The sequence below is a fragment of the Rhinolophus ferrumequinum genome, chromosome 10 (genome assembly GCF_004115265.2).
Source record: "Rhinolophus ferrumequinum isolate MPI-CBG mRhiFer1 chromosome 10, mRhiFer1_v1.p, whole genome shotgun sequence".
In the NCBI taxonomy this organism is placed as follows: Eukaryota; Metazoa; Chordata; class Mammalia; order Chiroptera; family Rhinolophidae; genus Rhinolophus; species Rhinolophus ferrumequinum.
The window spans coordinates 7,899,251-7,913,277 of NC_046293.1; the positions used below are offsets into that span (position 1 = coordinate 7,899,251).

Below are 14,027 nucleotides of genomic sequence, written 5' to 3' on the forward strand. Positions count from 1 at the left end.
GGGCCAGAGCAGGCCTGTGCCTCGAGAGCCAGGAGCCAGCCATGAGTCCAGGGTCCCTCCATCTGAAGGGCATGCGAACACCCTGTGCCTCTGGGACCACATTGTTCTGAGACTTCTTCTAAAACCGAAAGCCTAGGATTCTGCGGCTGGATGATTCCCAAATGCTCTGTGACTCTCAGCAAGGCTATTTCCAAGATCCCAGGAGGATGTGACGCCCACATCATCAGCAATCGGTGTCATCACCTTCACTAGGCATGGTTTACTGCCCCACGGTCTAGCAGTGGGGGCCTGGGACCCCATTTTATGGATGGTGAAACTGAGGCACGAGAGGTGGAGCCAAGCCGCTGGACAAGATCCCAGGGGCAAAACCTGATCTAACTGTCCTGGATGCTGTAGTCTATGGCCCCAATACTGGGGGCCTTTCCTCGTGAGAAAAGGGGGGGCAGTTCATTCTACACCTATTCTCCACCTGGCCCTGCAGGCTAACCCATGTGGAGGTGCTATGTGCCCTCCCCGTGGTGCAGACAAGGGACCTAAGCAAGGGAAGAATCTTCCCCAGGCCCTGCCACTAATTAATACGGGACCAAGCTTGGAGAGCTGCCAGGGCAGCGCAGAGGTCACGGTCTGCACTAACCAGTGCTCTCTCCTGCCTCCTGCCCTGACCCGTCCCCCTCAGTCTGCACAGGGCCCAGCACTATGAGAAGCCTGTACTCTGACAGTGAAAGGCAGTCAGAGGGACTTTAAGGGCATCATTTCATCCATGGGACCTTTCTGTTTTGACCCTGCACGTGGGCAGAGGTCCTTTCTCAGGCCCTGCAGACGGGGTGGGTGGCTGGGGTGCCCACATGCTAGAAGGAGAGAAAGGATGTTATGAAAAGGAATGAAAGTCTCCGGGGTTGTGCGCGCACAGGATGAAATCCTAGCTCTGCCCCTAGCCAGCTGTGTGGCCTTGGGCAGGTTATCGGGCCCTCTCTGCCGCAATTTCCCCATTTGTAACGTGGCTATCACAGTGGTACCAACCCTCTAGGGCTATTGTGAAGATGAAATGATGCAGCCCGTGTGAAGCGCTATGACAGGTTTGTTGTAAGCACCTGATAAATTTTAGCCATTTATCATTATCAGCACATCCCTGGAAGATGTGGAACGTCACCTCCTGCGACCCTGACCTGCAGGCCTCTGTCCAGCCACACTGTTCCCAGGCCGGCTCCTCCTCCCCACCTTTGCACGTGCAGGTCGTCTGCCAGGAATGTCCTCCCCAACCCTCTGTGTGCTTCGTGAGCTCCTTCCTAAACCAGCCTCTGAGAAGACGTCCTGATGCCGCCATGCTCCATCCTCAATGCTCTTCATGATAGTAGCACCTATTAACCACTTACTGCATACGAGGCTCTATGCAAGCTCTTTACACACATGGCATTTCATCTTACAAAACCATGTGGAAATTGGGATTATTGACCCCATTTTCCCGTGGGGGAAAGGGAGGCCCAGAGACGAGCATAGCTTGCGCAGGGCCCCACAGTGGGCGTGTAGAGGGAGGAGACCTTGGCCTGTCGGTGCAGAGCAGACCTCCAGGGCTCGGTCCTGAACTAGGCCTTGACCGTGGCCTTCCCCACAGCACTGTCAGCTTTGCTGCCCTGTCTGTGGGCCCTGCCCTGGCAGCACACACTCCACCTCTCCACACCACCCATCCAGGCCCAGCCCACAGGTCCCTGCAAACAGGTGAGTTCTTGCTGAACCAGGGATTGTGGCTAGATGGGGCTCTGAGGGGCTGGACAATGGCCAGGCCAGACTCAGCATCTCCACCAGCTGTGCCTGAGCTCCCCAGGCCTCTGTGCCACCCCCCTCCATGGCCAGGGCGGGTGCGCTGTGGCCAGCTGCAGATGGGGCCAGAAGCTCAGACTCAGCTGACTCAGGCCTTAGCAGTGACTGCCCTACTTTCTCACTGGAGGGGGAAAAAAGCACTTTTCATATTTAAATGGCTTGGCCAGTGGGCTTTGGGAGGCACTGCAATGGCGTAAGGGGTGTGTAGGCTGGGTGAGGCCTGCAGTCAGCTGGTGCCAGAAGGGGTCACTTTTAGAGCTAATCCAACCCCATCTTGCCAAGGCCCAGAGAGGGCTAGTGACTTATGAAAGGTCACACAGCAAGTAAGCAGAACCCAGCCTCCTGACTCACACGCAGTCTGGTGCTTCCTGTCTCCCTCCCCAACCTTCTCCTTCATGCTGTCTCCTTCCCTTTCTCCATCAGCGGTTGACTGGCTAAGACAGAGTTGGAGGGACGTATTTTATTGGGTTTTGGAAAGAGCACTGTGACTTCCAGGTCCCCCACCATTCTGGACAAAGTGTAAAACCACACATCTAATCCAGTCTCTCCTCCTGCTTTGTACAAGTAGGGAAAATGAGGCCTGAAGAGACGAAAGGACTGCCCAGGTCACACAACAGGCTCCTGGAAGAGGTGAGAGCCAGAACTTGCATTCCCTGACAACCCAGCTGTGGAGAGTGGCAGCCACCCCACTCTCCACAGCTTTTGTAACTAATAACCTGTAGTTTGACTTTGCCTATTCCCAACTCTCCAGCCTGCCATCTGGTGGCGAAATTGAAAACTACGGGTTATTATTGAAAAGCATGAATCCCAGGGCAGAAGCAGCTCTAAAGATACAGGGGAGGATGTGGAATGTTTCAGGGAAACAGCTAGAAAAAAAGGAGACAACCAACCAAACCTCTTTAAGAGGCACTTCAGAAAGCCCATGTTCCCTGTGTCATTCATTCCCCAGTGACTGTGGGCAGAGGACGTGGCACCTGGGAAAAAAACTGCCGCTCCTGTAAATGCGAAGCTGGATCAATGGATCTGCTCTAACCACCGGAGGCTCCTGTTAAGTTACTCAGGAATGTGAATTTATCTTAAGGTCCTTTCCAGGGGGAGTGCTAGGCGGTTTCTAAGTTGGGGGGGGGGGGTGTGCATCGGTTATATTTTGGATCCCAGAGGGTTCTTGCTCCCAACACACCCCCATGCCAGATTCTGAGAGCTGAAAAGCGGAATCAGCTCAGAGAATAAAACAGCTCAGAGCGCTCCCCACTCAGGCCACACTGGGCCTCCCAGGGCCGCCTATTAGCAGGAAGGAGGCCTCTGAGGAAGGACCAGACTCCTCTCTGGGCTCTCTGGTCCCTGCAGCCTCCAAAATTGGAGCCTCCAGGAGCGCAGGGCCCATCCCTGCCCTTCTCTAGAGAAGGAGGCAGGCTGGCACAGGGGACCTGGAGGTGACCTCCACAGCCAGGAGCCATCTAATGAGCTCCTCACAGAGTGGGAGAGGAAAGAAGCGGGGAGGACAGACACAGGTGCCCACACACCCCTCGTGTGTGCATTTGTCACATGTGCACACACGCCCACCCCGAGTGCACATCCTGCCATGTGTGTACACCTCCCATGTGCACACGCACCCCACACGTGCATACCCCCTCACATGTGGGTGGGTGATGGAGCTGGAGTTCTAAGTCCCTTAGCACAAGTGAGAGAGTCCGGGGTTCCCCTTGTTGGTGAAAAGCTTCACAATGCTCTCCCTCAAACTAAGCAGCTCCTTTTCCCACCTTGCGCACTGTGACAGCCACCTCCCCCCAAGGAACCTTGCCCCTGAAAAGCCAGACCACGGCATGCTGCGATCCAAGTTCTTTTGGGACTCAGAGGTGTCAGGGCCAACTACCGACCCATGAGCCCGTGGAAGCAGGGCCCACATCTGTCCAGTCACTGAGAGGACGCGTGCCCAGCACGGGCCTGGCACTGGGACGCACTGGGTGAAGGGGTGTCTGTATGGGCCAGGGATGGGGGAGGGGCGCCAACTCACTGGGCACGCGGTTGATGGCTTTGAGGGGCCTCAGGACTCGCACGGTGCGGATGGCTGACAGGTTGATGTTTTGAAGGTCCAGGGAATACTCGACCATCCTGTGGAGAAAGTGGGGGAGAGTGAGGGGCGGAGCAGGAGGGACAGGCGGGGCCAAGAGCCAAACGCAAGCCTCTGGACACCCACACCCACCCACGTGTGCCAATGCCTGCCTGAAAGGGGTAAGTAAGAAAAGGGGGTCAGAATCCAGGCTGCGCCTCAGTCGGCCATAGGGCCTGGAGCTGTCTCCTCCTCTGTGAGCAGGGCTGGTGACATCACCCTCCTAGACCGTCCTGAAGATCCAGTAGTTGCAGCTGCAGGCAGAGGGAATGGAGGAGCAGAGACCTTGGGCCGTCCCCACTGTGTGCCCAGCCACCCAGCCAGGTGGCTTCTGCCCCCACCCCCAGAGTAGCCTCTGAAATAGGGAGGATCAGCCTGTTCCTGGGGGCAGCGGGAACTGAGGAACGGAGAGCCCCGGGCTAACCCCAGAAGGCGACCGGCCATCAGGATCCCAGCAGCAATAGCGTCTGGAAGCCCTGCTGTGGGCAGAGGCCTGAGGGGAGCCCCCCCCCTTACTTCTCCGAGTCTTCAGGGGCCCACCAGGCAGGGTTAGATGCCCGGAAGAGGAGACTGCAAGAGAGCTGACCTCACGCATGCCCCAGGTCACCCAGCGAGTGGGCAGAGGCTCAAGCCAGGAACCTCACCAGGTCCACCCCTTCCCTCCCTGCTCTCCCGGCCTCTGAGCTCCACCATGGGCTCATGCCAGGCTGGGCACCACCGGCCACATCTCCAGGGATGTGGCAGGCACCCTACTTTGCTGCAGGAATCATCCACTCTTTCCTGGATACGCCTGCAAGGCACCCAGGCTCGTCTCACAGGTTCACTGCACTCCCTCGCTCTAGGCCTTTGCTCCCACTGTCCCTTCTGCCTGGACTGCCCCTCCCTCATCTCTGTCCATTAAAACTGTATTTATGCAGTTGCCCCTGGAGTCCTGAAAGTTTTTCCACACCACAGTCCATAGTGAACCAAACCAGTGTAGGTGCAGATCCAAGAATGACCCAGACCCGGCCCTACCCTCAGCAGTACCCACTTGGGCAGGGAAGAGACTCAAAGGCGAAGACAAGACTGGAGCCCTCATCACTGCCTCGGGGCCTCACCCCCCACACACACAGTCAATCCGCTCTGCAGCTCCTTGGAGGCAGTTTGCCTCCTCCAGGAAGTCTTCTCAGATCTCCACAGAAGTCAGATTTCTGGGTCCCCTCTGTGGTTCCCTGACCTTCCACCAGATCCTACCTGCTCAGTGGTTACCTGTCCCCTACCCTCCACTGAAAAACAGGTCGTGGGGCATGCAGCCCTGGGTGCCCCACTCACCAAACCCTTCCCCGCCCCAACCTCAGACCCCAAGGCTCCAGCAGTGCTGCTAGCTCCACCTGCCACCACCATCAGCAGGAAATGAAGGTTTTTCCTACACACCATGCAAACCTGTCCGACTGTTGTAAAGCCACCACCCCTCCCGCTGCTTAGGTATAATTGAGTGAAAGCTTCCTCTGCCTGAAATGCTTCCATCCATCCCCCAGCTTTCCGAGGCACAGGCTCTGGCTCCGTTTTCTCTCTCTCTCTCTCTCTCTCTCTCTCTCTCTCTCTCTCTCTCTCTCTCTCTCTCTCTCCCCTCCCCAACCCACCGCTTTCTCTCTCTCTCACCCTTACACGCACATGGAGTCACACACCTGCACACAACCATCGGTGCACATACACATTCGTTCCTTGGACACCCTCGTTAACACATACTCCTACCAGAGCCCAAATTCATATGAGGGGGGCCTGACAAAAAAGTGACAGAGCCCTAAAACTAGAGACAGAGACCTGGGGGATCAGAGGAGGAGGGAGGGAGCCAGGGGTGCCAGGGGCAGCAGCCAGGCGGAGATGGGGAGGGTTGGGTTGGGGCGCGCCTGGGGAGCCGTGGCTGAGGGCAGATGCTCTGGGGGGGCGCGGACGGAGTGGATCCGCTGTGGGGGAGCCAAACTGTCGTTTTCAGATTTTGTAGAAAGAGCTCTCCAGGCAGCCAAGGAGATATGTGTGACGGAGGCGCTGCGGAGGTGGCACACACATGGGCGCGCACACACACACACACACACACACACACACACACACACACCAGGCTTAGGAGAGCCACCACATCACCCCATCACAGGCTGCCAGGCTCATCTCCAGCCCACCCCGCCCCCACTCCCCACCCCCACAAACACAACCTTTTCCCTCCAGCCCTGGCTCTGTCCATCCTGCCAATGGGGGTGGCACCGGACCCTGGGGAGAACTGGGACCCCAGGCTTGGTTTATGCTGTGCTGGGTGTGCTGCAGGTGGGGGTTCCCAGCCTATGCCAGACTGAACCCACCCGGGTCCTATGTTCCAGGAGCCCCAGGGCTCACCTGCTGAGCTCCAGCAGGTGCCAGCCCAGGATTCATTCCATCACCATGAAGTCTCACAACAAAAACAGATGCTTCATAGACGATGGGTAGACACAGGAAAGCAAACGGCTTTGGAAGGCCTACTGCCTGCCAGCGACTGTCTCATTCTCACCCTGCATTAACCTGTCTGAGCCTCGCACATTACTCAGACCCCACTCAACCCTCCCCGTGTTTCCCTGGACCAGGGCAGACCGAGGCCACAAGCCGCCCAGGGCCTGGCCACTGTGGGAGCCCTCGGGACAACACTGCCTGGTCCCTGGCTGCTCCCTGTGCCACACGGCCGCACGGGCTCCATGTCCCTCCTCACAGAACCTGTGGTCCACACACTGGGACTCCTGGTTCTTGATGAAGTGAGGGGTGCCTCCCATGGCCCCTGCCCTGGGATAGGCTGGGGAGCGAGAACGGGAAACTTCGATAGATGCTGTGCGTATTCAGGCCCTATGGTGAGGAGTCGAGTTCACTTTCCTTTTGTTTCTCTAAAACAAGTAAGGGGATGGGGGGAGGGGTCCTGAGTGAGTTGCAAGTTGTGACTGGATATATGTTACTGAGGCCCACGATTACCCAGAGTTAGCAAACTTTAGGGGCTGAATACCTCGCGACCCCAACCCGCTCCTGGGAGACTCACCAGACTCCTGCCCTCACCTCTGAGCAGGACTGAAGCAGACACTGCCTGGCAGACTGAGTGACACATTAGCCCAGCCTCTGCCCTCCACCCCTGACCTGACCCTCCAGGTCTTCAGCATGAGAACATACCTTTGGCAAAAATTCCCGAACCCTCAGGGTCCCCACTGAAAAGCCCCCAAAAGAAATTTCTTGGAGAATTTAGTGTCAAGATCTTAGCATCAAGTTCTGAGCTTCCTGGCAGTCAAGTCAAAAGGGGAAAAATGCGATGAGTTACTGAGTTCTTAGAAGCAGGCAAGATCTTGGCACTGTGGATCCTTCCAGGGAATCTGTTTGCCTAAACATTTCTCCCAGGTCCTAGCTCTCTCTTCTATATTTCATGAACCTTTTGGGGGTGTCCTGCTGCTACTGCCTCTCCTGTCTAGGGGAACAAGACCGGGTAGAAATGCATTCAATGATAAAGAGCACACAGTAGGTGCACAGCGAAGACTCCAGTAGTTCTCATTCTTCTCTAAGGGGAAGAGGATACACTGGATTAGGATGGGGAGAGATGGGCAGAGCACGTGACTGGGAGGGAAGAGCTGTGGGTTTGTCTCTGCCCTGGGGAGCATGCTGTCCCAATGGTGAGTCCACAGACCAACAAGCCCGACTTGGGACAGTCTGCTGACAGCTCCACCAGCCCTGCCTGAATCAGGTCACCATCCCTCTCTCCTAACAGCTGCAGCAACCTCCCACCTGGTCTCCTGCTTCCTGCTTCCTCCCCCTACAGCCCATCCTCCGTCAGCCGCAAACCTCCTAAAACACAAATCTCGCTGTGTCACTCGCCAACTCAAAGCTTCAATGGCTCCCCATTGCCCTCAGATCAAACACCAAGCCCCTGATCACAGCCTCCAAGGCCCTCCTGCTCTGGCCTCTCGCCCCTCCCCCCAAACCTGCTCCTAATCCATGCACCCCAGGCACAATGCCAGGCCTGCTGAGCTCCCCAAATACACCCTTCTCTGCCCCCTTTCCTTTGCCAACTGCCCTTTCTCCTCACTTTCATCCTTCCTTCCAGAACATGTCTTCCATGAAGCCTTGCCCATTCCCTCCCTGTACCCGAGGCTGAGTTCAGCCCTCTCTGCCCTGGCTCCTCCCACACCCTGTTCACAGCTCCCCTCTAGATTGGGTTCCCCCGAAGCAGACCCTGAGCCAAGGACTTGGGAGCAGCAATTCACCTGGGAGGTGATTCCAGGAAGAGGGAGACAGAAAGGGAGAAAAGCCAGTGAGGGGCTGCTCACGAGCAGGTGCCACCATGGGCACCCAGGGTGACTTTCCAGCGGGGACCCCTGACATGTGGTCCTCAGAAGTAGACCAGCGAGGGCAGGGGACTGCGGCATTACCCACGGACAGGTTAGACGCTGGCTACGCACCTCTCTCCTCCTCGGACACAGCCCCCACACCAGCCCCGAACCATACACAGTCGGCACTCAGGGAATCTGCGAGCATGAATAACACTTGTGACAGGTGTTGTCCTACCCTCTTCTACCCCCTTCCTCCTCCTCCCACCTTGATGACAGCTGTGGGAGTGCCCCACGCTCAAAAAAGAGAAAGTGTAGAAGGGCCACTGTGGGTGAACAACCACCGTGCTGACTTCCCTCAGGTCCCACGGAAGACACCACTCGCGGAAGTGAGACATTAATTCCTAATTACACAGTTACTTTATCACACAGCTTCAGTGCTAAAAGTCTAAAAAAATCAACAGAACCTCCACTGCCTCCTGCCAGCTCCCAAGCGCCTAATTAGGTAAGTAATTTCGCTCTAAAGCGAGCACTTTCGTCCTGACATCAGCCTAGGGGGAGAGTGGCGGCACTTGGTTCCTGGGTGTCATCTGGGGAGAGGGACTCTGGTGTGGCTGTGCTGGGGTGAGGACAGAAGGTGGATATCCACTCTTCAGGGCACCCCCCATTTATTCCTCCCTCCCCCACTCCCAGTTTCCCTGGCTCCCAGGAGAGGCCCAGAGACACAGGCCTGGTCAACCAGTGGACGCCAGGCCCCCGCCACCGCGACTGGCTCAGGATGGGCCTGTGGCCCCAGGTAGACCCAGCCCTTGAGCGGGCACTGCAGGGTGCTCTCCCTGGCTAAGCCACCACCTGGCAACCCTGAGGTGCTAATGGCCATCCTGTCACCGTGGTGGCCTGAGAATTTTGCCAACACAAAGGAAGGCTGAGGCCAGAGCTGGAGAGAGGCAGGATCCTGACCATATGGTCCGAGAACTCCTTCCAGCTGTACCTGAATCCTGGATCTGCCCTCTTTACTTCCCAGTGATGCGAGCCAGTACATGCCCTCTGGGGCATGGGGCCCGTTTGCATTGGGTTTCTGTCACTCACAACTCAAGAGTCCTGGCTGATTCAGAAGGGTCTCCTGAGCACTCACTATGTGTCGAGAGCACTTTATACTCTTTCCCACGGTGGGATTATGGCACCCACTGCACAAGAGGAAGCTGAGGTTCAGTCCTTCTACCTGCACACTGCTAGGTAATGGGGGATCCAGGAGCACTGCGGGGCCCACCCCCACCCTGAACTCATGCATCATCAGGCCAGGCTGCGTTCTGGCTCCTGAATACCCCTCAGCTGGCAGGATGGCGGGTAAGCACAATACACACACACACACACACACGCACACACACACACACACACACACACACCACAGAATAGGGCCAGCCTGGGGGCAGTGTTTCCCAGAGCATGGAGTAGACCTCGGGCAAGTAAGTCACTGAACCAACCTCACGAGGGTGGGGGAGATGGAATGTGTTCCTATATGGACTCAGTGCTCAGAACAGAGCCTGCCACAAGTCAGAGCCAAGGAAGTATAGCTAGTATTATATCACAGCTTCACTCACTGCTTCACGTCACACTTGCCCACAAATCACATGAGGCTAGCTTTACCACTGCCCTGGATACGCCTCCTGCTGAAGAAAGCCCAGATGGTAAAGGCGTCCGGCCATGACTCCAGCACTGCCCACCACTTGCCCTGCATTCGGGGGACACCCAAACCTCTCCATTCCCAGAGTGCACCTTGCTATTTCCGTGCATTTGTCAGTCCTTCCACCCGCAGCGCCCTTCCCAGCTCTCCAGATCCCAGACCCGGGCAGAAGTGAGCTCTCCTTCCTGCCTTGTGCCCCACTGTGCCTCTATTAGAGCACCTCTGGCTCCGAGGCATGCTCTGCCATGTCCCTGTTCCTCAGAGTCCCAGCTGGATGGTCCCGGTGCCCAGCACCTAGCCCAGGGCTCCCCATGCCGGCTTGTCAAACAAATAACTTGAAGGACAAAAATCAGAAAAAAACCTTGGAGCTGACAAGAAACAACATAAATGACTGAGATTTAACACCTTTCCAGGAAATACCCCTCCCAGGAGATGATTTCTGTGTGTTGCTGATAAAAATAGGGTGTTTCCTCAATCTTTGCAAGGGGCCCACGGGGGCTTTCTTAAAATGTAATTTAAGATGTAGCTAATGGAAAGGAAGCTGAGATGCTGGATACGGCAGATCATCTGTCAGAAGGCGGCTCTGTGATGACTCAGGCTTGTGTTGGTAGACCACTAGTCTATGCCACTCTCCCGGCGCCCAGCACGCGTAGGTGCTCAGCGGAGGAAGGGAAGAAGGAAATAATGGAAAGAGAGAATTAGGAAATAATAACATTGACCCAGCACTTCATGATTTATGGGTTATTTTCATATATATTTATATACACACACACACACACACACACACACACAGTGCCCAAAAACTGTATACACATTTTAAGCAAAGAAAAAACTCTTAAAATTTTAATACTCAATATATACCGATAACAAAAGATGAATACAAGTCATGTTTGACTTCTGCAATTACAAGAGGTGCTCGAGTGGTTACCATCAGCATTCACACACTTCTGATTATGGCAAACTACTGCTTGAGCAACGTTGACCAAAGTGTCCACCTGTATACATTTTTTTGGCACCCCCAGTATATACAAGGTCAGACAATTAAGTTCGCAAACTCACCCTAGAAAAAGTGCTACACACCTCACTGCTGAATATCACTATGGTCACCTTTGAAATACTCCCCTTGGGAAGCTATGCGCTGATGTCAGTGCGTAGTCCATCCTTCAAAGCAATTTTGGAACTTTTTCTGGAGTGGCCATCAGAGCTGTCATTGTATCACCCTTAATGTCGTGAATGTCATCAAAATGTCTTCCTTTCAATATTTCCTTTATCTTCGGGTAAAGAAAGAAGTCATTGGGGAGTCAAATCAGTAAGAAGGGTGTTCCGATAGTTATTTGTTTACTGCTAAAAACTCCCTCACAGACAGTGCCGTGTGAGCTGGTGCATTGTCGTGATGCAAGAGCCATGAATTGTTGGCAGAAAGTTCAGGTCATCTAACTTTTTCACACAGCCTTTTCAGCACTTCCAAATAGTCAATTTGGTTAACTGTGTTTGTCCAGTTGATACAAATTCATAATGAATAATCTCTCTGATATCAAAAAAGATTAGCAACATCGTTGCAACAAGTTTGTGAACGTAATTGTGAGACCGTGTGTGCGTGTGTGTGTATAGATACATACATACATATAGCCTCACACAAATCCTATGAAACCAGAAGAACAGGGGTTATGAAGCCCACTTGACTGATAAAGAAACTGATGTTCTGAACCCAACGCAGGCCAATTTCAAAGTAAAGGGGGATCTGGGGGCAACAAAGTCAAAGGAAGGGCTGCATAGACCGATCCCGGGCAGGTGGGAACCCGGGCAGCTCCAGGGACCTCAGCAGCAGGAGACCCTGGACCTTGTCTCGCCAAGGCTCCATTCAGGTGACAATGTTCCAGTTGTTTTTATCTCTGGGTATTGTTGCCAGACAAATACAGGCTGCTCAGTTAAGTTTGAACTTCAGATAAGCAACAATACCCTGTTTCCCCGAAAATAAGACCTAGCCGGACAATCAACTCTAATGCATCTTTTGGAGGAAAAATTAAGAGCCAGGCTGATTTTACTATAAGACTCGGTCAATATAATATAATATAACGTAATATAATATATAATATAATATAATATAATATAATATAATATAATATAATATAATATAATATAATACCAGGTCTTATATTAATTTTTGCTCCAAAAGATGCATTAGAGCTGATTGTCCAGCTAGGTCTTATTTTCGGGGAAACACAGTATGTAATTTTTTGTATGTGTCCCAAATATGCCTCATGTCTGCCTCATATGAAATTTAGCTCCATTACTCCAGCGTAATCTTGGCACCACGGCAGGTGGGCATGGCTGCTGGGAACCAGATAGAGACACTTTTAGCTCTACCAGAAATGTCTCTTCCAGGGGACTCAACAGCAGCATTCTGAGAGCTGGCTGGTGAGGCTGCCCAAGTCCTCCCAGCAGATCAACTGAAATATTTTGGCCTCTGAAAAGGTAACACCCGTGATGCTGTGAGTCCGAACGAGCTCTGGGGTCAGTTGTACCTGAGCACATCCTTGATCTGGCCCCTACAAGAGGTTGACCTGCTAATCTCTCTGAGCCTCTATTTCCTCATCTTCCAAGTTCTCAAGGTTGTGAGAAAGTAAGAGCACGCAGCCCAGTTAGCAAACATCAGTTCTAGTAAACCATCTCAGCGCTGGTGGTTTCTGCCTGCCGGAGCGCCCTTCGCTGCTCCTAAGGGATTGATTTGCCAAGTCCTAGGATTGATTTGCCAAGTGCATCCTGCCCACTCTCAGGCCACGTAGCATGGATGGGGCTGACCTCACACCCAGTGCCTGGGTGGGACTTGCCCTAAGTCTGGCCAATCAAAGCCCTGCCTCATTCCCACCACAGTGATCGGTTCAGGGATGAGCACATGATACTCATTAGCCAATTCAAGCCAAGGAGGCGCCATTCCACACTCCTTGGCGCAGCTGGGAAAGGAAAGGGGTTTTGGGGTTGAACCCGAGGGAGAAGGCTATGAACCGAGGCTGCCTCGCGCCACCCTCCACCCAAGAGGAAAGCTGCCAGGGATGGAGGTCCGCACAGGAACAAACAGAGCTGTGGGACAGAGGACACACTGTCTAGTGACATCCTTCAGGATTCTGGGTCAAGCAGACCCTAAAGCCAGAGACCCCTGGACTTCAGATAAAGGAGATGATAAATTCCCTTAAACTAGGTTGGGCAGATTCCTGTGCCATGTAACTGAGAGAGTCCTGCGTGAGTCATGACTGACTGGTGTCTGGCTTGTCTACCTGTGGCCTGAGAATCTCTAGTGACTAAGTCCCCTCCCCCATGGCATCTGGCATCCCATTTCCATGGAAACGGACCTGAGCAGTGATCATCACTCTCCCACTCTACTCCATATGCAAATGAGAAATCATCCACACCAAGGTTCCCGCTGGAATCTTCCCAGGTCCACACCCACCCAACGGCCAGTTAAGCTTAAAGAAAATGGCCCCAGACACTTCCCCCAACTCTGGGGTGCCTGAATACAACAGATATGAAACAGACATGTCGTGGAGCCTCCTCCTCCATGCTGGCCCAGGGGACTCCAGGATGATGACTCAGCCTCAGCCTTGCCGAGCACCCCGTCCTTAGAGCTGACAGACTCGTAGAGCCCCGGACAAGTCAGGGTGTAAAGTCAGTGTCACAGCCAGGAGGGTGCTCTGGGCCTGCTGACACATGGCGTGTTTCCGTGACACACAGATAGTGCACACAGAGCCATGCAGGAGGCAGGCCAGCTGCAAGGGCTTCTGGGAACAGCCCCAATGATGACCCCCTACGCCCATAACCACAGCCAGGTCTGCTGGCAGGCAAAGGCCTCTGTGGAGCTTGTACCGGTTGGTATTTGACTTCAGATTTCTCAAAAAATCACGCGCCCTGACCAGTCAGTCCAGGCAGAGGCCCCAGGTCCCAACCAGGACTTAAAAACATGATAGGACCACAGCTTTGGCCGAGAGCAAACAAACTCAGACCCTGGGAAAGGAATGTGGCAGACTCTGAGAGTTGCCCACCCAATGAGTATTCTCTTCTTCCAATCTTGCCTGGCCCCAGGGAACAATTCTTGGTTGATTTAGCCAAATTCAAT

General features: G+C 54.2%; 1 protein-coding gene across 1 annotated transcript in view; it reads right to left on the bottom strand.

Annotated features, from left to right (window-relative positions):
- The window catches only part of CACNA1I (calcium voltage-gated channel subunit alpha1 I), a 110,137-nt gene that overhangs the window by 57,666 nt on the left and 38,444 nt on the right, over positions 1 to 14,027 (bottom strand). The window contains exon 5 of the mRNA XM_033117537.1: positions 3,833 to 3,930. Within this exon, the coding sequence (XP_032973428.1) occupies positions 3,833 to 3,930 (98 nt within the window). The remainder of the gene's footprint in view (positions 1 to 3,832; positions 3,931 to 14,027) is intronic.